Below are 24,794 nucleotides of genomic sequence, written 5' to 3'. Positions count from 1 at the left end.
TCCCTGTGGAGTCAATAATTTAATTTTCTCTATTACTAAGCATGAACCAAGCAAACTGCTGTATTTCTTCCTGCATATGTCTTGCCAAAAGCAACTTTGTGCTTGCTCAACATCAAGCACAACTCTCCCTCATGTGGCACCAGTGACTCTGCCCCATCCTGAGAACCCTGATTTTTTTTTCAGTCCATGGAAGAGTTGACATGAAGAGCCAAGGGATGGGTGGGTGGTTTCTGAACAAGGCTGTTCTCTTTCAACAAACCAGTCACCCTCAGTGAGCTGGACTGCTCTGCTGATGAGCAATCCTGTTCCAGCCACTCCGCTGAAATCCTCCCTTGCCATCATTTCCATGGAAAGCTTCTCCCTCTGGAGCTCTGCCTCAAGCCATGGGAGTCACCAGTGTGAAACCTCACAGAAACAAAACACCTCCCTGTCAGGAAGGGCAAGAAAAAGGATGAACTGCACTGGAAATGCTGCCTGAAGATTACAGAGCAATTCAGGCAGATAAAGTCCTCTTTATCTAAAGTTTCTTCCCCCTTTTTTTCCTCCTCTCCATCTAAAAATCAACTGTCCAAAAACTCTTCAGTTTAAAACCAAGTGAGTGAAGAATATTCTTTCCCAGAGCTGGGGGAGGACCAGCCTGACTCCAGCTTCCTTGATGGGAGAGATAATAGCCTGACACATGCTTTCAAGCACTGATGAAAAGGAGAAGGCTGTGACAACATGAATTATGGCTGGTTTCCTCTTTTTTTATGGCTCAACATTGACCTTGGCTTCCAGGAGCCCTTCTGAACTCATAAGGAAAGAAAAATGGCAAGTTAAGAAACAATAATCCATTTAATTCTCATCTATCATGTCACATTTTTATGGTTTAATACTTCAGGATGGAGTTGAGCAACTGGAGAGTGTTGCACATCCCACCAGGAGCTGGAAAATGCCTTTTCCCAAAGATAAGGAATTCTAGCAATTTGTACAGCTGATTAGCAAGCAATCTGCTTCATGAGATTGAAAGAGTGCTAACTGTCAGAGCAGAATCATTTGGAAGGAAAATCCACTCCTGGAGGAAATTCAATCAGATTTGCTCAGAGATGTGACATGCTAGAAGGAGTCCCCAAGGAAGATGGATTATTCAATGGAGTAGAAGTGAAACTCTTTAAAATATGTGATTGATGTAATCTGCCAAATGGTTTTCACCTTCCCACAGAATTGTGTGTGTATAATAACTAGGTTTATGTATCAAAATGATTTATAATCTATATATTCACATATACATTTACATATAATTTCATATAAACATATATAACAGAATCCCAGAATGGTTTGGGTTGGAAGGGACCTTTTAAAGCTCAGCTCATTCCAACCCCCTGCCATGGGCAGGGACACCTCTCACTACTAGACCAGGTTGCTCAAAATTTATTACAAATACAGCATTGCAATAAATAACCATAATCTATGAATACAACAAAATTTTTACATATATGTACACACACTTCATCCAACATCCAAATTGTTCTGCCAAAATCATGTCTAGGGTCATGGGAAAAAATAAAAGTAAGCAGAATGACTCAAACTGCAGGTGTATTTTTACAGCAAGCAGAAAATTTCAGCAGAAACCTCTTAAAACATACATACCTTAAATTTTAAGACAGGTGGTTTTGATATGGTGGATGCCTTTAACTCATGTAACCTCTCTTCTATCTCTCTCAACCTAGAAAATAGAGATCTTTCTGAGATCCAATAAAAAATGCAGCTTTAACCTCTCTGATCCAAACAGGCATTCCTGTGGGGTCCAACAGTTTTGTCTGCTGGGAAGAGAGAGGGATGGTGTCAGTATTTCCTGGAGCAGCTCAACTCATCAACAATCAATGTCTGTCAAATCCTGTTTCTCTGGCCACAGAAGGAATCAATCCACACATGACAATTCCCCTTCACCACCCCAAGCCTCTGCCCACCCTCCTTCCTCAGGAGCAGCTGACTCACCTCCTGTTTCCTTGGTGATTTTGCAGCCAAATCACCTGCTTTATTTTGTTTTAAACCCCCCCCCCCAGACAACAACAAAGCCCCAGGAAATGGTCTGGGCATTATGGAGTTCTGTATGGAGGTGGAATTTCTGGAGGATGGTGTCCCACCCTTTAAACCTCCACGAAAAAAAGCTTGTTCACCTGCTTTTCTAGCTGGCCTGAATTAAAAAAGCAGCTACAATGTGAAGCAGACATATGGATGGGTAGAACTGTTCCCAGTGCCAGTGAATTCTAGAAGTTACAGGATGTCAGGAGTCTATTTCCCATCACTTCACACTGAAGGGACAGCCACTCACTCTGTGCAGAAGTGCCAGTTGTCAAATGACACTTGGGAATTCTGTGGAAGCACTTCAGGAGATGCCTAAGGAGCAGGAGCAGAGTGCGAAAGTGGCCATTTCTCCCTGATTATATGTTTGTGACAGGCCTGAAGGGTCATCTTATCACTGCAACACTTCATTTGGCTTCTAAACTTCCCTTTTCTCAGAAATCCTTCACTGAGTCCAGCCCTGCAGCTGACAGAGACATCCTGCACCCATCCCTGGTGAGACACATCCTGACTGCCACCACAGCAGGGCTGCTGCTAAATTAATGCTTCCCAAGAACCACCAATACTCAGATTGGTTTCAGGCAGGAACCAAAGCCTGTGATTCATCATTTGTCATCTCCCACTTGAACGACTGAGGATGCTAATTTTAGATTCTCCAATGGGTGCCTCACAGCACCACAACATCCCCAGCCCTGAAAGTATCCAAGGACAGGTTGGATGAGGCTTGGGAGCAACCTGGGATAGCGGAAAGTGTCCCTGCTCAGGGCAGGGGGGTTGGAGCTGGATGATCTTGAAGGTCCCTTCCAACCCAAACCGCTCCATGGGCCAGTGTGGATTCAGAGCTCCCAGTGCTGTGTTTAGCATTATCACCCAGCCCCAGCAGAACACCAACCACCAAAGATAGCAGCCCTGGAGGGCTCTGGAAACACCCAGAGGGTATCTCCAGGGCTGTGTTATCTCCCCTGATCCCTGGCAGTGGGGACATTACCGTTGCTTGGTCAGGTAAAGCTCCTCCAGCAGACGCCGCTCCTCGTAGCTCATCCAACTCTCCTCCAGCTCCTCCTCCTCCTTCTGCAGCAGCTGCTCATAGAGCCTGACTGGATTCCAGCCAGTCATGATGTCATAGGTGATGACACAGCCCAGGGAGTGGGACACGATGGAGACCTTCCCTCCCTTCTCCTCGAACTCGGGGTTCCGGGAGCAGAACAGGGAGTAGAGACGGTTCAGCTCCTGCTGCAGCCCCTTCACCAGCTGTGCCAAGAGGGAGAGGACACAGGGTTTAGTATCCACATCTTGCTGCTCCTGTTGATGTTCAGGAATGTTCCCACCCCACACTGACCCATGGCTGTTAAATCAGGCTGGGAAGATGAGCTCAAGCCCATGGCCAGCAGGAACTGCCTGGCTGATGGTCACTGGCTCCAGAAGCTCATCCCTCCCTCCAGAGCCACCACACAGGACATGTGGTGACCCTAAAACTGCTGCACTGCCCAAGGCATTAAATTGAAATAAACACTTCAATAAATTAAACACTTCAACAGTTCAAACACTTCAAGCTGTGCTTTGAGTACTGAACAGAACACTCTGAGGTGAGCAACACCCGGTTCTCACTGGCACACCAGTGATTGTTGGCACAGTGGCATTTCCCTTCTTGCTGGATTCTATTCCATTTTCTGCAGCACTGAGCACAAGAGCATTCCTCTTGTATCAAGGTTCAGCTCTTTTTTTAATTTAAGGAGGATGGAAGGAGCCTGAGCCACACATGACCTGGAATCAACCTGATGCCTTGTGCAGGCTGTCCTAGAGCAGAGGCTGGATGGAGCTCCAGAATAAAGCAGGGATTCATTCAAAGCATCTCCTCCATGCATCCACCTTGGGCAGCACCAGAGCCCAGCCAGGGCTGCACCCAAGATCAACCAAAATGGCCCCAAAATGCACGGCCGGGCACGGGCTCTGTCCCTGGGATCAGTTCTGCTCCATTTGCACCTTGCAGTTCATTGTCCCATTCCAGCTTTAGCCCCTGCAGTCCCACCCTGCTTGTTTTTCTCTCTCCAGCCCACGGGGTTTGTGCTCCTGGGCTGAGATTTGGGTCATTTGTCCTTGGTGCCCAGCTGGAGCAGGAATTGTTTTGTCTCCCTGCTCTGTGCACAGAGCTCACCATCCCTGAATATGGAGCCCAGACCCTCACACTAAAGCAGCATAGAATGTGAAAAATACAAAATCTAAAACATGAGGCATCAGCCCAAGCCATTTCACCACCTCCTAAGGCTTCTCCCACAGACTAAACAAGCTCAAACACCTCCCAGAAGAATCAATGAGGCAGCAGTGGATTGAGCTGATGTTTTCCCTGTCAGCTGCTCTGCTCCTCCAGAGGGAGCAGGGAAATGCAGCACCTTTATCTGTTTCTGAGCAGATCAAACACTGCAACAAAGGGAACAATTCCTATTTCTTCCAGAAAAGCTGCATCAAATCCCATCCTCCCAGCTGGCCTCTGTGCACAGAGCTCACCATCCCCTAAATGAAGCCCAGACCCACACACTAAAGCAGCACAGAATGTGAAAAATATAAAAACTAAAACCCGAGGCATCAAACTCACATCTCTGCCATAACCTTGGCATCACCCTACTAAACAGCTCATATCCCCTCTTCTCCCTTCATCCCTGTGAGCAACAGGGGACGGGGAAGAGAGAAATCCACTCAAATGGATGTGCTCAGACTGCAGTGAGAGCCTGGATGGGTTCTGGGAAAATATCCTCAAATTGCTTTTGGGTCTCAGTAAAACAGGCTTGAACTCATCAGGCTTTTCCTTCTTCTCCCCAGTGCCTGGCTGAAAGGAGAGGCATCTTCCTCTCCTCCTTCCCTTCCTAGACCTGCACCTGTTGGAAAGTATTCCCAAGGAATCAGACTGAAACAATGCTGCTAAAAAATGAAAAGCCTCATCTCAGGTAAGATGATGACACAGGAACTAAAAAAGACAAAAAAAGAGACAAACAGAGGCAGAATTTGAACATTTGACTTAAACAATGTTTAAAAAACCAGTTTTCTGGTTATAGGTTTCCTGGAGGGATTCTGGGGGAAAAGCAGGAGTGCAACATGGTTCTTAAACATCACAGACCAATCCTAGAGTACTACAGGAATAAATAAATATACAAATGTTGGTCCTATGTTCATGGAGTCTCTGAGAAGCTTATCTGCCCAAACCCAACCCTGTAGGATAAAAAGGTACAGCTTCCCATGAAGTATTTTAGAGAGAAACACTGGAAACCATGAGATTTGGGAACTGGCCAACAAAAAACAAACAAACAACAACAAAAACCAACCAACCAAAAAACCACAAAAAACCCAAAACCAACAAAAAAATCAAGACAAAAAAAACCCCCAAACCAACCAATAAAACAAACAAGCCAACAAAAAAAACACCCCAACAAACAAACAAAAACCCAACAAAAAAAACCCAACCCAAACATCCCCAAACCAAACAAAAACAAACAAAAAAAATCCAGCTTTGCCTGTGAAACTCAGGATGGAAACCGAGCAATGCTTCCAGGCTGTGGCAGGGAGGAGGACAAACAAGAGAGTGCAAATCATTCCCTTGTTAGCAAGAGGAAATTAAAGCCATGGAACATATAATTTCAGCATGATTTTTCAAGAGCCTGAGTCATTACTGAATATAAATATGAATGGCACCAGAAGTGCCAGTGTTTGATACACATTTTACTGAGTGAGAATCCACACAACAAACGCTGTGCCTGCAGCACGGGGAGATGATTACCAGAGCCCTGCAGCAGCTTGCAGAAAGGAGTAGCAAAACACCCATTTTCAAGTATTTTTGACTGTGGTGCTGCCTCTTCTTCCATTTGGGTCTACACAGAGTCTGGGCACAAAATTCCACACACGAACAGGCAGAGCTGGAGCTGGAAATGTCAGTCAGGATGAGCTGCGGCTGGCTGGTATCCTCTCCATTTAAAAAGGTTTTGACTAAAATCCAGAGCAAAATAGCAAGAGCCAGTTGAAATCAAAGTGTTTGGGGATTCCTGCCAGGAATAGGTAAATTATCTTCTGGCATCGTGGCATTTCTATTATAAAGATCTGATCTTGCAAACATAAAACAGAACATTTCTTGCAAAATCCAGGTTGAAAACTGAGTCCAGCCCTGTTTTTAATCCTCCTCCTCACTAAAAACTTGCTGTTACTGGGAAGTTCAGCACAAACATGGATATAACTAAAAAAATATTTTCCAAATAGGTGCACATTTGCAATTTTGCAGACCAGAATCCAAGCCCTGAATTCAACCAAATCATCTGATGAAGACAATTCCTAAACTCCAGAACCCCCAGGTAATTGTGGAGTGGAAGATCTGCTCTGGGAAGGGCTCCAGAATTCCAGGCCCTGGGAATGGTCTGGTTTGCTGCTCTGCCAAAACCAGGAGCCCTGCACCTGCAGTGAGCACTTATGCAGGTTGGTGTCCTGCCAGCAGTCCTGTGCCAGCCCTAAGATTAGAAACTGAACCTTTGTGCTGCAGAGTAAGGGGGGAAAAAAGGAGAAAAATAAAAGGAACTGAAACAAAAATGAATATTCATTTAAAGTCCCAGCTTAAAACCTGCTTGGTTAAGCAGTATATGAAGCTGAGGTAATATTTATTGGGGGATGATGTTTAAGGTCCCTTCCAATCCAAGCCAGTCTATGATTTAATCCTGATTTGCTTTCTTAGTCTTAAGAAGCATAAAATATTCCAACTTGTGAAAGAAAAGTTTGAAGAGGGTTTTAGTGCAGTAAATGCAACATGAACTGCTTTCAAACCTTTTGTAGTTACAGCTTGGTAGGTCCTAAAAGTCCATGTAGAAATACTTCTAAAACCACTTTACATTGCCTAAAATCAATGAATCTTTTGGTAGGATTTAAACATGAAAAATCAGACTGCCTATCAAACTTTCTCTCCTAAATGGCATCACTGTAATAAATTTTTAAAGAGCTGATCTTTTCATGCACAGCTTGTCTTTCTACTCCCTCTAAAGGGTCTTAAGTAAAGGTTCACTGTTAAATTAAAAAAAAAAAAAAAAAAAAAAAAAAAAAAAAAACCCAAAAATAAAACAAATCCCTTCCCAGCCTCCCAAACCCAGGATATCCAAGTGGCTGCTCCATTCTGCACCTCATGGTTGGGTTACAGGTAATGGTGCCCCATCCTGAGCTTGCTGAAAGCTTCTCCTGCTCCACTGCAGCTCCATCCAAGGAATTCCTGCTGAAATCAGCCCTTTTCTCACTGATTGCCCTGCCAGCCCCAAACCTCAGCACCTGCTGCTCCATGGGGTCTACTGTGCTTGGGAAGCACCTGCTGGTTCTGCAGGAATCACCCAAAAATCCCAGGAATGGTGGGAACAGTGGAATGCAGCAAGACCAGACTCCTTTCTCTCTTTGCAGCTCCCCTCTTCCATCCTCCCTCCCAGTTCCCAGCTCATTTTGGGGACTGCTTTTCCATCCCAATGGCATGGAGCAGTAGAGCTGCTTTTTCATCCCAGGTCTCCATAGGGCTTTCCTTACAAAAAGCCTGGAGGTTCCTTGAGTTCCCTAAGCCAGGGATTGTGGCTTTGGTCCCATCTGGGTCACCAGAAACTGATGCCTTGTGCAGGCTGCCCTACAGCAGAGGCTGGATGGAGTTCCAGAATAAAGCAGGGATTCATTCAAAGCATCTCCTCCATGCATCCACCTTGGGCAGCACCAGAGCCCAGCCAGGGCTGCACCCAAGATGAACCAAAATGGCCCCAAAATGCACGGCCGGGCACGGGCTCTGTCCCTGGGATCAGTTCTGCTCCATTTGCACCTTGCAGTTCATTGTCCCATTCCAGCTTTAGCCCTGCAGTCCCACCCTGCTTGTTTTTCTCTCTCCAGCCCATGGGGTTTGTGCTCTGGGGCTGAGGTTTGGGTCATTTGTCCTTGGTGCCCAGCTGGAGCAGGAATTGTTTTGTCTCCCTGCTCTGTGCACAGAGCTCACCATCCCTGAATATCCCCTCAGACCCTCACACTAAAGCAGCACAGAATGTGAAAAATACAAAATCTAAAACATGAGGCATCAGCCCAAGCCATTTCACCACCTCCTAAGGCTTCTCCCACAGACTAAACAAGCTCAAACACCTCCCAGAAGAATCAATGAGGCAGCAGTGGATTGAGCTGATGTTTTCCCTGTCAGCTGCTCTGCTCCTCCAGAGGGAGCAGGGAAATGCAGCACCTTTATCTGTTTCTGAGCAGATCAAACACTGCAACAAAGGGAACAATTCCTATTTCTTCCAGAAAAGCTGCATCAAATCCCATCCTCCCAGCTGGCCCTCATTTTCCATCAGCCTGAGGACACTGAAATATTTCCAAGAAAGGGCCTGGAGTGAAAGGACAAGGGGGAATGGCTTCCCACTGATAGAGGGGATATAGATGGGATATTGGGAAGGAATTCCTGGCTCTGGGTGCCCAGAGCAGCTGTGGCTGCCCCTGGATCCCTGGAAATGCCCAAGGCCAAGCTGGAGCAGCCTGGGATGGTAGGAAGGTGTCCCTGCCCATGGCACGGGTTTGGAATGAGATGGGATTTAAGATCCCTTCCAAACCAACCCATTCTGAGATTATCTCTCTCTATCAGCTGAAGTTTTGCCAATAAATCCTCCTTGCAGGAAACTCAAGCCTGCAGGATCAACTTGCTCAAAAGGCAGCAGCTCACATTCAGATTGAATGAGGTTAGAAGCTCTCTGCCCTTCAGAAACCAAATTAAAGGCAGAGGAAGGAATGCACATCCATGGGCAGCTGGCTTGGGGGCCATGCAATTCCAGGGAAAGCCAAAAACTGACCAAGGAGCAGGAGGCTGGGCTTGATGAGGCCAAGAATGCCCTTTGCTTTCCCAGTTATGTGCCTGGCTGGCACATGGCTTCCAAGAAATCAAAAAATAACAGCTTATCCCCTCCATTCAGGAATCCTGAATTGGCACAGGCCTGGGTTTTGTAAAGGGAGGGAATCAGGTGACACGTCCCTGTCACCTCAGGCTCAAGAACACTGATAAAAAGGGCAGCAGAATCATCTATTTTAACACCTCCTGAACTGCTGGATCATGATGGGAACAAGAAATTGTGGAAGCAGTGAGACATCCAGAGCTGCTGCCCTTTTCTGCAGAGCATTAACAGCATCCCATGCTGGGCTGGAAAAATCCAAACCTCTGAATTCCAGCACCAACAGCCCAAACAGATGTTCAACCTCTAATTTCCAGTACCAACATCCCAAACAGATGTTCAACCTCTAATTTCCAGTACCAACATCCCAAACAGATGTTCAACCTCTAATTTCCAGTACCAACATCCCAAACAGATGTTCAACTTCTAAATTCCAGCACCAGCACCCCAAACAGCTCTTCAACCCCTAATTTCCAGCACCAGCACCCCAAACAGCTGTTCAACCTCTAAATTCCAGCATCCCAAGCTGCTGTTCACCCTCCTCTGAGGGAAAGCAGCCTTGAAGACACAGCATAAATAAGCATGGATAGCATGTTCCTGGCAAAGCAGAAGGAAATTGGGATGTGTGTGTGGACAAACAGCCCCTGGACACACACCAAGAAGATCCAGAACTCCATCCCCTGCTCCATTTTAGGGGCAGATTGTTGGGACTGAAGGGGGTTTTCAAAATTATCAGTGTAGAAAATTACATTCTCCTCTCAATATCCAAAAAATGAGGTTTTTTTCCCCAAGAAAAGAGGGAGCAGAAAAGCCCTGCTGGCACCTGAGCACAGCAGTAACACAGAGCTTGAGTGCTGCTCCTTTCTCTGCGCTGTCTCCACAGGATCCTCACCCATTAAACAATCTTCCCACACCAACAGTTTGAAGAAAAATAAAAACAAGAGACAGGTACCCATGGAAAGGGAGTGCAGCACGCCTGAGCTGTGCACCCTCTGCAGCCTGAAGAGCAGGACTGCTTCTGCAGCTTTGTGGGGAAGGAATGCGAAGGAGATCTGAGGAACAGTGAGCCCTGCAAGCAGCTCATCCCAAATGTCAAGAGAACTCGAGGAGAAAGTGCAAACTCCTTTGAAATTCAGCCAGCAGGAGTGTGAGCCAGCTGGAGGGGGAAGAGGCTCCTTGAAAGCCAAGGGGGGATTGGGAAAGCAAAGCTGAGGAGTTTTTGCTCCACGTGGCCCAGGAGAAGGTGCCAGCAGAGCTGGTGAGGCTGCTGATCCCCAAGGGGACAACAGTTGTCACATTCCCTGATGGAATCACGGGTGGATGCCAGAGGAGTGTCACAACAACAGATGAGAGGCCAGAACGAGCTGTGGCTGTGGGAACAGATGGGAAGGGCTCTGTCTCAGGGATGGCACGGGAAAAGGATCTGTGGAGCTGCCTGAGCCTCTCCCAGGACCCCTCTTGTGCTGAAAAGCTGAGTCCAACCCATTTCTAACAAGTCACTGTGCTCAAGATGAAGTTTAGGTTCAGGCACAGCCACTAACCAATGACTTTGTAAAGCTGAGAACACATTCAAGGGCAATCAAATTAATTAAACCAGCCAAGCAGCTCCTTCACTATTGGGTTCAACAGGATATGCAAAACCAGTCTTGAAACAGCCTCAGCTTAAAATTCCCTGCTTCCCATATTGTTTTCAAACACACCTGAACCAGTTGTCTTTTATTGCTGAAAGGAGTGCACAACAGAATGGTATTTCCACTGCAAAACAACCCAAAGGGATGAAAGCTCTGCTAAAAGTTAATACTTGTCCCAAATTTCAAGAGGTTAGTCATTAATTCTCCTTTTAAATTTGTGTATAAGGGTAAATCATGAAGCCAGTCCAAGGTCAGGACTCTGAGCAATAAGATGTCTAGTTGGAATGAGATTATCCCTAATTTCCTTTCCAACATAAACTATTCCATGATTCTAAGGTGGACAGTGAAGTTTCTCCACTTTTTGCACTAAATATTCTCCAATATTTGCACTAAATCCTTAGAAATCTTTGGATGATGAATGTAAATTATATTTATTCTGCACTAAAGGCATTTTCTGCCAAGCCATGTATCAATAATTCACAGATTTACAATTAGCCTGCAAGTAAGTACAGGGAAGATCAGTAAAAAAAAAGGCACTTAACAGTATAATGAAGGTGACAACTCTGCATTTACTATGCAACAATTAGTCTTTCTAATCTCTGCTGCAAGCATTTATTATTAAAGCAATATGAAGCTCCAGTGACACAGATGTGAAACCAAGTGCCCCAGTGAGGACACTAAAACCCAAGATTGTGTTACCACAGATGGACCAGCGAGGTCAGGGGCAGAATGTGAAATGATTCTTCATTTAGAAATAGGCCTGTGTGCATCACAATATCAATTTATTGTTTTTTTCTTACATCTGGGTAATGTTTGAAGAGGGATTTGGTAGAGAGGAGGACACAGCAGAATTCTCTGCCACAAAACCAGCCCAGCTGAATCTGACTGGGATGTTCAGGGGGCTGTGCTGAATTATTAATGCTGCCTGGTATCACATCACATGCCAGCAGTCAGAGGCACCTTTTGGATATTCTCCTGCCTCACTGGAGAAGAAACAATACCTGAAATCAGAGAGGGGGGCACCCAAACGCTCTGGGGGGCTCAAATGGGCAATGCAGTGCCCTGGGACAGCTCTGTGCTCTTCAAGTGACAGTGACACCTTCCCCTGGTGGGACACAGGGGCTGCCACTTGCAAACCCTTCATGAGCTGCCTAAAGAGTGCTCAGGAGCTTAAAAGGAGAAGTTGTGATACTCCTAAGTGGGGAAAATCCTTGAAAGGGGAAAGAAAATTCCCATCCAAGAATCACTATCACATTTTCTAAAAAATCCTTTGCTGAGGATTTCTCTCCTGGGAAGCTGACAAGCCTCAGAGGAAAAGGAAAACAGTATTTTATCATTTGCTTCTCCTGTGTTTTGCTGCTTTGGAATGCTGTTGGAGATTGTTTATCCAACATGTGAATTGTTTTTACTTAATGACTGATCACAGCCAGCTGTGTCAGGACTCTGGGGAGAGTCACGGGTTTTTCATTATTATCTTGTTAAGCCTCCTGTCTGTATCCTTTCTATATTCTTTAGTATAGTTTAGTATAGCATTCTTTAATATAACACCATAAAACAATAAATTAGCCTTCTAAGAACATGGAGTCAGATTCATCACTCCTCCCCACGATGGGGGACCCTGAAAATGCCACATCCCAGCATTGTGCCCTGGGTGCCCACAGCCCAAAATGCCAACAGGGTCCTGAGCTGTCCCACTGGCACTCAGGGGAGCAGGGAGAGGATTCTGTCCTTGCCAGGAGTGACCTGGTCACTGGAGGACCCTTGGAATGCTCTGCCAGCTCTGGGGCTGCCAGCATCAGGAGGAGCTGCTGGAGAGGCCATGGAGCTGCTCCAGGGCTGGAGCCAGGCTGGGAGAGCTGGGGGTGCTGCCCTGGAGAGGAGAAGGCTCCAGGGAGAGCTCAGAGCCCCTGGCAGGGCCTGAAGGGGCTCCAGGAGAGCTGCAGAGGGACTGGGGACAAGGCATGGAGGGACAGGAGCCAGGGAATGGCTCCCAGTGCCAGAGGGCAGGGATGGGTGTGGGAGATTGGGAATTGTGCTCTGTGAAGGCTGAAGGTTGCCCAGAGCAGCTGTGGCTGCCCCTGGACCCCTGGAAGTGTCCCAGGCCAGCCTGGATGGACCTTGGAGCAGCCTGGGATGGTGGAAGGTGTCCCTGCCATGGCAGGGGGTTGGAATGAGATGATTTTTCAGATCCCTTCCAACCCAAACCAGGCTGGGATTCTGAGAGCCATCAGCTGAATGGCAGCTCCACTCTTCACCACTTTCCTCAGTTTATTTCCCAGAGGCAAAGGAAAGTTTAATAAAATAATCCCCTTTTGAGATCCTTTGAGGATTTCTGTGTGGAAAGCACTTGGAGTGCCCAGGGTACACACAGAATTGTGTTGGGGTGATAAAGCAGTGAGCAGGGACATGAATTCTGAGCAATGTGTGAATCCTCAAAGCCAAGGCTCATCTCCGAGCTGGAAGGAGCAAAGTGACACAAGAAAAACACACTGAAGGTGGGAAAACCATCCAGAACTGACACTGTAGTGTTAAACTCTGCAAAGTTAGGTCACAGAAAATAAAATGGGATAAGGAAGAGTAACTTGAGTGTACTGCTGCCAACACTTCAAGGAAATTAATTTGATTTGATGAATAAAACCAACTTGGTATTTTGTAATCAGATCTAATCATGCTCCTCCTATGTCAGTTCTCACACCCAGGGGATGGTGATGAACCTGTAAAACTGCAATTCTACTGAGCAATGAATTAAATTTTCATGCACTGCTGGCCAGCACACCTGAACTTTATTCACTAATCCATTTCCTATAAGATGTCCACAGACATGCCAAGCATCTAATGCAGTTAGAAAAATATCTGTTCTCAAGCTGCCAGAGAGATTTCCATGGCTTGCCACAAAAATCTGTGTTGGCTTCAGGTACACAACAGGCAGGGAAAGCTGAGAGACAGTGGAGAGCCCTGATCAATGAATTGTGCATCACTGAGCAGGAAGGGAGGTACAGATTTTGGCTTGAAAATTGTGTTGCCAGTCTAAAGGACTTAAACACACCTAATTTGACATTAAATATCCAGGTAGGACTGGGGTAAGGTGACCTTACCCCAGTCTAAACATGCTCAGGGCACCAAGGCTGCAAAAGGATTAACACAACTCCATATATAACACAGCAAACACAGGAAAAAGCTGCAATTCCTACAGAAATTAATCCTAAAACAGCCCCAGAGGGCTTTTCCAGTAGTTGTGAAATACCAGGGATGATACTGGGGTGAAGCACTGTCCATTTTTTATGGGCTGCTTCATTTATTGAGGTTATTATCATTTATTCAAGCCTTATCATTATTTACAGGCCACTATAATTTATAATCACATTCCTGGTTTTTCTCCTCTGGTTAATGGGGTCACTCAAGACCTACAAGATGGGTCAGGGTGGGATGGGAGCACCCAGGATATGAAGAGCCCCCTGATAAAGTGATTAACTGGGGATCATTTTGGTGTCCCTGCAAGGCAAGTGCACACAAATGCAACCAGACTGGGCACGTTTGCCATCCCATCTGTCCCCAGAAACAGCAGAAATAAAGTGACAAATACCCATGGATTTTGTCAGAGGTAAAAAGAACCTGAGCTCTACGGACTTCTAGATATGCAGAAATTAAGGAGAACAGCATTAAAGCCCTTCCCATTTCTCAGCTGTTGATACAGACCCATTTTAGACATCTTTGAATAAATGACATGGATTGTGCTTTTTGTTGTCTTTCTTCTCCTCTGTCCTTCAGGAGGAGTGAGACAGGTGAGGATAAATCACTGCCACCACCTGGGACAGGAACTGCTTCAGCTGCTCCACGTGCTGGGCAATCCTGAGCTACCCACAAATCCCATATGGATAACTCTGTTCTGAGAAGGTAGGAAAGGCTATGAAAGTCAGTGGTTTGGGGAAAAAAACAAAAAAAACCCCCCCAACATTTTCTACAATTATCTCTTCTCCTTTTAATTTTTTTTCCTTTTGACACACCTACAAAGTGTTAACACCTTTTACAAAGGTTTTCCTTAGAGGGGAGCTTCCCTGACACTCCCAAATCCACATTTTTTCAGCCTCTGTGCCCTGCTCTGGTGAATTCACACAAAAAGCAGTTTTCCTCACTCACCTCATCCCTGTAGAGAGGGCTGGTGTAGTACATGATGTCCATGGCACTGCTGTTGAGCATGTCCCTCAAACCCCGCACTTTATCCGGGGTTATGGAGTCCACAGTGTCTGGGAAAATAAAGAAAATGAATTAAATTACATCCAGGAGAATGAGAAAACAGAATAATGGGGTGATTTGGGTTGGAAGGGACCTTAAAGATCATTCATGGGCAGGGACACCTTCCTCTATCCCAGGCTGCTCCAAGCCCCAATGCCCAACCTGGCCTTGGGCACTGCCAGGGATGGGAATGTTCAAAGTTGTGCAAACAAAACCAAAGGAAAAGCACAAGCAGAGAGCACAGATGAGATTTCTGGGGAGAATTCTGCAGCTGCTGGAGGAGCACAAGAACTGAGGCCTGTACCTCCATCGAGGGTCAGCTTTGATCTCCACTCCACTGGAAGGAATTCCACGTGCGTTGCAAGGTTGGAAAAATATTTTTCTTCCACTTTTCTTGCTGTATCTCGCATCCTACAACAAAGAAATGAATGTTTTCCTGTACAGACTACTCTTGGAATTCCCTCAATTTCAAGCTTTTATTATGAAATGCTTAAATTCTCATAGAATGAAAAAAATTCTGTGCACTGCATGCTCAAAAGAGTCTGGATGTATCGCAGCATGGGCTTAACATAATCCACATAAATAAAATTCAAAGGTTTCTGTTAATCCTGGTGGGTTTGGGGCTGAATAGGAAAGGTAAGGATTAGAAAATTAGAAAATAATTAGAAAATCAGAAAATAGAAAATTAAGAATTTCACCTCTGCTTTGAAATCCAGAATCCACTGAAATCAACCACTTGATCAGCACAGAAGGAAAACAATTCCGCGCTTTTAAACACAAAGAAAACTCTTAAAAATTTGGCTTGAAAGAGCAGAGTTTTATTTTAATTTTGCATAGTGAATTGGAAGGCTGGAGAGCTCCAAGGGTGAGAAACAGGATCACTTGTGAGTGTTTTAACTTGCAGGAGCAGATGGAGAGGCTTTTAAAAGATTTTGCATTTTTACAGCATATCTGAACATGAACATTGCTGCACCTCTCCCAAGAGATGAGAAAAACTTAAAATATCTCAACCCCAAAGTATCTCTGACCTTCTCTGGGGGAAAATGGGAATAATGGTAAGTTATGTTATTTAAAAAAAATATTTATTTGTGTTGTGTGAAAAACCCATCATTGAAAAAGGAAAAGCAGCAAGAAATCAGACAAAATATAAAATATCCAGGCATTCTATAAATCATGAGAATCTTTACTTTTGAACAGCTCATCTTTAAAACAGTACTGAAACGTTAGCATAACCCATAAACACAACTGCAAAAAAAAAGCTTGTGAAAAATAGGAAAGATTTCACAATAACAGATTTCCCCAAGCAGCTGTGACGTGTAAAAATTAAGAACCACAAAAGAACTATTTTCTTGTAGAGAAGTCTCCATGACATTTACAAGAGGGACTTCTCCCCCTAACCAAAGAAAGATTATTTTAGAGGTAGTAAACTGAGTAAAATTTTAAGTTTTATTTCTTTACATTATCATTAACAAAGAAAAGGTTGCAGGAGGAGGAGAAGTATCCTAAAGGTTTTGTTCCAATTCTATATTACTAATATTGTTAGTAATTTGTTCTAATTCTTATTACTCTTTCTTTTAATTCCTAGTAAAAAATATTTCTTTACAGTCTTTTAAAGTTTTAACCTACTTTACTTGTCTCCCAGTCCTACCTCACAACAAGAAGTAAATGAGTGCCTTCTATTAAGCACACTGATAATTAACCAACACCAAACCCACCACACTCATTAGTACATTAACCAAAAAATCTCCAATTAACAAACCAAAACCACTACAGTCACTCATCATCCAAAGCAAGGAAATGTTTTATTTTCCTTTCTTTCCTTTACCTCAATCCTGGCCCCAACAGCATCCCTATTTTTGAAGATGAGCACAACAAACCAAATCCAAGTTCCCAGTTCCAAGCATCAATTTTTTATTTCAGTGTTTCAATGTGTTTTCCCCCCTATTACCAAAGCAACCCCCTTTTAATTAATTCTACAACCAAAGGAACAATGACATTAACCTTCCACCTGCACTTCCACCCGGCCAAATGATTTTTAATGACTTTAATCCCTGAGCTGAGGCACTTTCCATGGGTGCATTAATGCTCCTCTGTCCTTCAGGAGAAGTGAGACAGGTGAGGATAAATCACTGCCAACACCTGGGACAGGAATTGCTTCAGCTGCTCCATGTGCTGGGCAATCCTGAGCTACCCAAAAATCCCATATGGATAACTCTGCCCAAACCCTGTTCTGAGAAGGTAGGAAATGCTATGAAAGTCAATGGTTTGGGGAAAAAAAAAAATCTACAATTATCTCTTCTCCTTTCCCTTTTTAAAAAATTTTAATTTTTTTTTTTTTCCCCAGGAAAAGTTCATGATGCTACTAAAAAAGCAGATTAATCATGTACCACATTTTGGAGAGAAGCAGTGAAAACACTTTTCCATCACTGATATTTATTTTCTGATGAAAGAAAAGAAAACCAAAGGAGGAATGGGGAGAAAAAAAAGGGAGAAGGGAAACGAAATGGGAAAAGGGGGGAAAAAGGAGAAAGGAATAAAAGAGAGAAGAGGAAAAGGGAGAGGAAAGGGAGAGGAAAGGGAAAGAAAAGGGCAAGAAAAGGGCAAGAAAAGGGCAAGAAAAGGGCAAGAAAAGGGCAAGAAAAGGGCAAGAAAAGGGAAAGAAAAGGGAAAGAAAAGGGAAAGAAAAGGGAAAGAAAAGGGAAAGGGGGAAGGAAATAAAGGGAAGTGAGAAAAAAAGGGGAAGAAAAAAGGGGAAAGAGAAAAGAAAGGGGGAAGAAAAGGGGGAAGGAAAAAAAGAAAAGGGAAAAAAAACAAGGGAAGAAAAAAAGGGAGGGAGAGAAAAAGGGGGGAAGGGGAGAAATAAAAGGGGGAAGGGAGGAAAAAAGGGGAAGGGGGAAAAAAGAGGGAAAGGAAATAAAAAAAGGGGGAAAAGGAGAAAAAAAAGGGGGAAAGGGAAGTAGCATCCTGTACATCCTTTTTGCAGTCGCTGCAGGCCTGTGCAAACAGCCAAGAAATGCAACTGCTCAGCATCTCTATTTTTAGAGCCTGGTGTGACTGCACTCCTAATCTCCTGGATTCTTGTCCAAAGAGATGGCAAAGGTTTAAATAAAGCAGAATATCCTTCCCGTGATAAGGGAGAAAATAATTCAGCAGGAGGATGTGCTTAAATCAGGGCTGATTCAAGGCCTGAGCTGAGCCATCCTTGCCGGGCACAAAACCCTCCCTGCCTCCCCAACACACAACAGGACATGTGAGAGTCCAAATTCAGCATGGAAATCCTTGATTATAAAGAAGATAAAATTCCAGTGAATAGATGAACATTCCTGGAGTCCCTGAGTGAGCAAAATAAAGGAGATTTTTGAAAACGCCCCCAGTTCCTTGGTATTGCCAAGTCAGCCTCACTTTGTCTGCATGAAGGAGGTGGTTTTGGCTGGGATAAAGTTAATTTCTTTCCTGGTAGTTGGTACCAATTTGGATTTAGGATGAGGATAATGTTGATATTTTGGTTGTTTTGGTTGTGCTCTCCCTAAATCAGGGATTTTTCAGTACCTTGTGCTCTGCCAACAAGGAGCTGCACAAGAAATTGGGGGGGATATGGCCAGACCCAGACTTATTTCTGGATATTATGATTATGATTATGATTATGATTATGATTATGATTATGATTATTCAGTTCTCATCTCAACCCATGGGTTTTACCTTTTCCCAGCTCTCCTCCCCATCCCACTGCAGCTGCAGGCTGGGGTTAAAGTTTGACACCAGCAATGAGGAATTCAGAAACAGTAAAGTTTAGAAGGAAATTAGCCAACCTCAAATTAAAGCTGCTCAGATTAAAAGCAGTAAAAGCACAGGAATACTGTCTGAACAAAACACAAAATTTTACACCACAACAACTACTTGAGGTGAAGAAAATGGTAAATAACCTGTACCTAACAGAGCAGGAAAAACCACCCATTATTTATTATATAATTATTTATATCAACATAATATTTATGCTATTAACAATTCATATAATACTAATATTTATAGATTTATAATTCATTACATAATTATTTATATTATAATATTCATGATATATTTATTATCGAATTATTTATATTATTATAATATTTATTATATATTTATTATAGAATTATTTATTATTATCACTAGAAGCTGATTAGGAAATATTATATAGATATTTTATATAAACATTATATATGTTCCTCCACAATAGGAAATATTGTGGAGGAACAGCTGTTAGACATCCCTAAACCTTTAAATCTTTAAATACAGCAACTACAGAGCTTTCTGCTCTTTGAAAGGGTTCAGTTCTTACTAAAGCTGTTCACAAACTGACACAGAGAGTTTTTAAAAATAAAAGTCAAAGCAAGAAACAGGAGTTTGGAGAAAATAATGTGGTCTTGCAATTCTGGCAAATCTTTTGGGAAAAGCTCCAGGTCTCCCCACCTAAAAACTGAGGTGGCTTTGTGTCCTCATCCAGGAAATGTAAAGGCTGATTTTACTCAGGGGAAGTTGAGGTTCTCCAGCTGTGGTCCAGCACAACAGTCCCAAATTTGTAAAATCCCAGAAGGGTTTGATTTGGAAATGACTTTAAAAATCATCCAGTGTCACCCCCTGCCATGGCAGGGACACCATCACTGTCCCAGTTTGCTCCAAGCCCTGTCCAGCCTGGCCTTGGACATTTCCAGGGATCCAGGGGCAGCCACAGCATCTCTGGCAATTCCAGCCCAGCCAGGAATTCCCAATTCCCAATCTCCCACCCATCCCTGCCCTCTGGCACTGGCAGCCATTCCCTGGCTCCTGTCCCTCCATCCCTTGTCCCCAGTCCCTCTCCAGCTCTCCTGGAGCTTTTTTCCTGCTGGAATAATCCTGCCCCAACAGAAGCACTCAGCTCCATGAGAAAACCCAACTCCAAACTTTAAGGAAATGTTGTTTTTTTTTTCCTTAGACTCCTCATCCAGGTCCAAGTGCACACAAGCTCTGTTTCGAGCCATTTCTGTCACCTGTCTCCCCTGGGTGTCACAGGCTGTCAGAGCTGCACTTCCACCCTCTCATTATCTCCCAGCAGTCACTGAAATCCCCAGGGCAACCCAGCCAGAGGCACTGCACCACATCCCCCACGGATTCTGATCAGCAGTTTGACAGAAACTCTGAAGAAAATTGGGTGTAATTTCCAGGCAATGCAGCTACAGACACAATCCCCCACCACACATACCTGCTCATCTCTTCTGCTATAAAGACGAGGTTATTAATTTTTTTTTCTTCTTCTGGCTCTTCAAAATAAATTTCTTTAAAGATTTTTATTAGATGACAAATCCCTCTACTCACTTGTTAAATTAACACCAACTGAAGCCATAAATCCTCATCTAAACAGGGAGAGAATTCACCTGATACAAATGCATGCTGAAATAGTCACCCCAGAGCAACAATTACTTGAAGCTATGCATTGAAACACAAGGAAACAACTCTAATTTATGGTTTTTCTAAGAAGAAAACCCACTCATGCACAGACTCAATGCACACCTTGAAAGAATTCTGACACATTGCTATTTTCCATGCAAGAAGTAATGGCCTGAAAATAGGTACTTTGATATACACCATGAATAAATTGTGCCTGGCTGCCTTTCTCTGATTAAAATAATAAATAACAAACCCATATTTTCACAGATATACATCCTTGCTTAAATTGAGAATATTCCAGAGGTATGTTAGCATATTTAGAATTATTACTGAGGGGTTGTTTTTAATCTCACGCTACTACATTTGTGTAGGATTTACAAATACTCCATTAAAAACGGGAGCTGCAAACTGATTTAGCTTCAGCTGCTTCCCAAATTTTGCAGAATGATGCTGATGTTAACAGAGCAAACTGCTGAAAGCTTGAAGAAACCATTCATCTTAATTCCAAGTTATCTTTGCAGATTCCCTTCAGTCAGATGATCCATAAGAGAGAAACAGGGAATTGTCTTTAAGCCTTAAATGTGACAGCTTCTTACTCTGAACTCCTGATTTCAATAAAATCACTGAATTCCAGAATGGTGTGGGTTGGGAGGGACCTCAAAGCCCATCCAGCTCCACCTCCTGCCATGGGCAGGGACCATTCCACCATCCCAGGCTGCTCCAAGCCCTGTCCAACCTGGCCTTGGACATTCCAGGGATCCAGGGGCAGCCACCTGAGCATCCTCTTCCTCAGTTCCAGGGCCCTCACCATCCTCACAGTGAGGAACTTCCTCCTAATATTTCATCTAAACCTCCTCTTTGTGTCAGCTTAAAGTCACAACCCTTTATCCCACCACACTGACTCCAAGAGACAGAGCTATGGGATGTTCCCTGAAAAAAAACCACCTCAACTCTGACTCTTCCCTGCAAAGCCATGTGGATCCATTCCTGGATTTTGCTCACAGAACTGGGGAATGATGCTCTGAACCATTCCCCAGCTGCTCTCACCCCCCTGGAGCTCCCTCAAAGGGAGGGCAGCTCTTGTGGTGTTTGTGGGTCCTCAGGATGAGGGAAGAGATGGGAATCTTGACTCCATGTTTCAGAAGGCTGATTTATTATTTTATGATATATATTATATTAAAAATGCTATATTAAAACCTGCTAAAAAAATAGAAGAAAGGATTTCATCAGAAGGCTAGAAAGGAATGATGATAAAAAAAAAAGCCGTGACAGACTCAGAGAGCCTGACACAACTGGCTGGGATTGATCGTGAAGTAAAAACAACCACATGAGACCAATCAAAGATGCACCTGTTGGCAAACCATCTCCAGACCACATTCCACAGCCATCAGATAATTATTGTTTACATTTCTTTTCTGAGGCTTCTCAGGAGAAAAATCCTGGCAAAGGGATTTTTCAGAAAATATGTCAGTGGCAGGCAGCACTCACTGCCTCCTTGAGGAAATAATAGCACTTTATTGAGGAAATTCAGGGCTGGCCTGGGCTCAGTTTGCTGAGCTGAAGTGAGCAGTGGAAGTGGAGCTGTGCTGAGAGATGAGGAAATGGGAGGGAGAGGCTGTTCCCAAAGCTCAGCTGCAGAAATGCCAACTCCACTCTCCCTACGGGCAGCTATCAAAGAGCAACTCAAGACCCAAGGCATGTTCTGCCACTGCTGCTCTCTGAAAACTGCTGTGAAAATTGCTGTGAAATCGCTGCTCCACAACACACACAGACTCATCCCGCTCCAGAGGAGAGATGGCAACTCCAGGATGCAAATCCCTGAGTTTGGGTTTGGCTTGGAAGGGGCTTTAAAGCCCATCCAGTTCCACCTGGCTCCCACAGGCAGGGACACCTTGCATCAAACCGGGATGGTCCAAGCCCCCCCAGCCTGGCCTGAAACACTTCATGGCATCCCATCACTCATCAATAACATAGAGGGGTTTCAGGGTGACAGCCAACACCTGTCCAGTCACCTTTTCCTGTCCTTTCCTGAAGATTTTGGGGTGTTTGCCAGCCCAGCTGGGATCCACACTCCATCCTTCTGAAGAACAACAGGATTTTGCACCATCAGAGGCACTGAAGGTGCTTTGTTGGTCGATCACAGGATCCTGGGAGGTTCAGGTTCTCCATAATCTCCTCCAGCACTGCTTTCCAAAGGGCAGGAAGGCTTTGCCCTGCTCTGGCACAGAGCACTGCACTCCCTGTCCCCTCCCAACCCACTGCACCCACTCCCTGCACCTTCCAGATCTTGAGTGTTGGTTCTACCACCCAAACCCATGAAGAAGAAGGTGAAGAAGGACTAGGATCCAGATAAAATCCCACTTTTTTACACCAACTGGAGTGATCCAGCTTACAGCTGGGATGGTGTGAGCAGGGAAAAGGCTAAACAAGGGATTTGGGGAGGTTGGGAATAGGAACAGCCCTGGGGATACACCCAAACCCTGAGCAGGCTGCTACAGCTCCTGCCCAACACCCAGCCATGAGTTAGGTAATAAAAACACACAAAACAAGCTGCTCCAAAAGCAGTTCATGCCCTAACTATCACCTTTTACCTCTTGGCCTGAACTTCTCTTGCAAGACAGGCTCAAGTTGAAACCTGTAAGGCAATGTTTACCAGCTGGGTGCTTATTTCCTGCACCAAAGGATGAAAAACAAGCATTTAATATGTATTTAATGCAATGCGAGGATTTAAATGGAACATAAAGCTACCAAATACCTGAACAGCTCATATTATAGAAAAGATTTTACAGGAAAATCTTCATTTGAGATTCTAGCAGCACACATTAATGCAGTGAAAGGCTTCTGAGAGGCTCTGCCCAGGCTTGCATAGCAATGGAAATGTACCAAAACAGCTATTCCAAAGTAATTATCCTAATGATAATCCACAATTAAAATGCTTTCTAATGGGACTTGCAATAAAAATGTAATTGGTGATTAGGCCAAGATGCTGGTGCTTGTGCAGACAGCAATTTTTGGGCTGTGAAGAGCAGCACAGACAAATGTGATTTTGGAATCCAAACAGGAGATTCAGACAGAGGCAGAGCCCAGCTTCAGCTGAGAGCAGCCCAGAAGTGACACAAAACTGCAGCTGCTCTGGAAAAGCACAGCAGAGTCACTGCCCTCATTCCCCAAGCACAGGAGATGATGAAATTTAGCCCAGCCTAAAGGTCTGAGCCCTGCCTAAGGTGTGACAAGGTGAAACAACAGGAGATTTGAAAAGAAGGTTGAGAACATGGAGAAGAACATTCCTAGATAGGCAGAGGAAGCCACCAAGATGATCTCAAGAGGGATGGAGCAGCTCTCCTGGGAGAGCTGGGATTGCTCAGCCTGGAGAAGAGTAGGTTTGGGTGAAAAATGTGACATTGAAAAACCTTCAGAAGAGCTGCAGAGGGACTGGGGACAAGGGATGGAGGGACAGGACACAGGGAATGGCTCCCAGTGCCAGAGGGCAGAGATGGGTGGGAGATTGGGAACTGGGAATTCCTGGCTGGGCTGGAACACCCAGAGAAGCTGTGGCTGCCCCTGGATGTGCCCAAGGCCAGGCTGGACAGGGCTTGGAGCAGCCTGGGACAGTGGGAGGTGTCCCTGCCAAAGGAATGAGATGAGTTTTAAGCTCCCTTCCAACCCAAACCATTCCATGACTCCAAATTACACTCAGACGTTGGAGTTCTGGATGCTGAGAATTTCAGACTTTCTGTGCTGACAGGCTCTGACCCCCCAAGAGAACACTGCACTGACCTGAGGCTGTGGAGAAACTTCCAAAATTAATAAATAGCACTAAAATTAAAAGTTTGTAGTTTGAATAGAAGTGTGTAATATCACAAGGTAAAAAATTTAAAGTTTTAAAATACAGTAATAGATATAAAACAAGACAGAAGTTCTAAGTTTAAAGACAGAAGCTAGTCCTTCTTTACCTTCCTCTTCATCTTATTGATGGGTTTGGGTGGTAGAACCAACACTCAATATGTGCAACAACATCTCTCCCTCCACAAATTCAACAAAAACACAGATCAACTTCCATGAAAAAAAAAAATCCATTCCAAATAACAACATGTGAGTGTGTACAGTACAAAGACATCCCAAAGAGATTTATTTTAAAGCCAACACTCTGCCTCATCACAAACCAAGAATTCCAGGATTCTGAGGGCAAATAAAGCCCCCTCCAATAAAGTACGTTCTGCCACAATACCTTGATTTGTATGAGGCAGAAATACAGATTATAAAGCCTTCTCCCTTACAGAAGCATCCCTGTGGTACCAAGAGAGCTCAGAGCTCCTGCTGGGGCAGCTGAATCTCTGCTCCAGCCTGGAGGAGGGGCTGTCTCTTCCCAGAGAGTCCCAGGGAACATCAGAGCTGACAGGAGCAGCTTGTTGCACCAGCTGCTGTGCTACATTTAGATAATAAATGTGTTTAACTACCACGGAAAAAATAAAATTATGTCACATCCACCACAGACCTGCTCATCCAAGCATCCACAAGATGCATCTTTTCCATTTACCTACTC

General features: G+C 44.5%; 1 protein-coding gene across 1 annotated transcript in view; it reads right to left on the bottom strand.

Annotated features, from left to right (window-relative positions):
* Window positions 1-24,794, bottom strand: part of DDHD1 (DDHD domain containing 1) — a 66,918-nt gene that overhangs the window by 10,411 nt on the left and 31,713 nt on the right. Inside the window, exons 5-8 of the mRNA XM_059475022.1 lie at window positions 15,153-15,259; window positions 14,753-14,859; window positions 3,053-3,315; window positions 1,630-1,705 (exon numbers count right to left, since the gene is read on the bottom strand). Coding sequence (XP_059331005.1) covers window positions 1,630-1,705; window positions 3,053-3,315; window positions 14,753-14,859; window positions 15,153-15,259 — 553 coding nt within the window. The remainder of the gene's footprint in view (window positions 1-1,629; window positions 1,706-3,052; window positions 3,316-14,752; window positions 14,860-15,152; window positions 15,260-24,794) is intronic.

The sequence above is a fragment of the Ammospiza nelsoni genome, chromosome 6, assembly GCF_027579445.1.
Source record: "Ammospiza nelsoni isolate bAmmNel1 chromosome 6, bAmmNel1.pri, whole genome shotgun sequence".
NCBI lineage: Eukaryota > Metazoa > Chordata > Aves > Passeriformes > Passerellidae > Ammospiza > Ammospiza nelsoni.
Note: the sequence above shows the minus strand (reverse complement) of the source record. Positions and strands in the feature narration are given on the sequence as shown.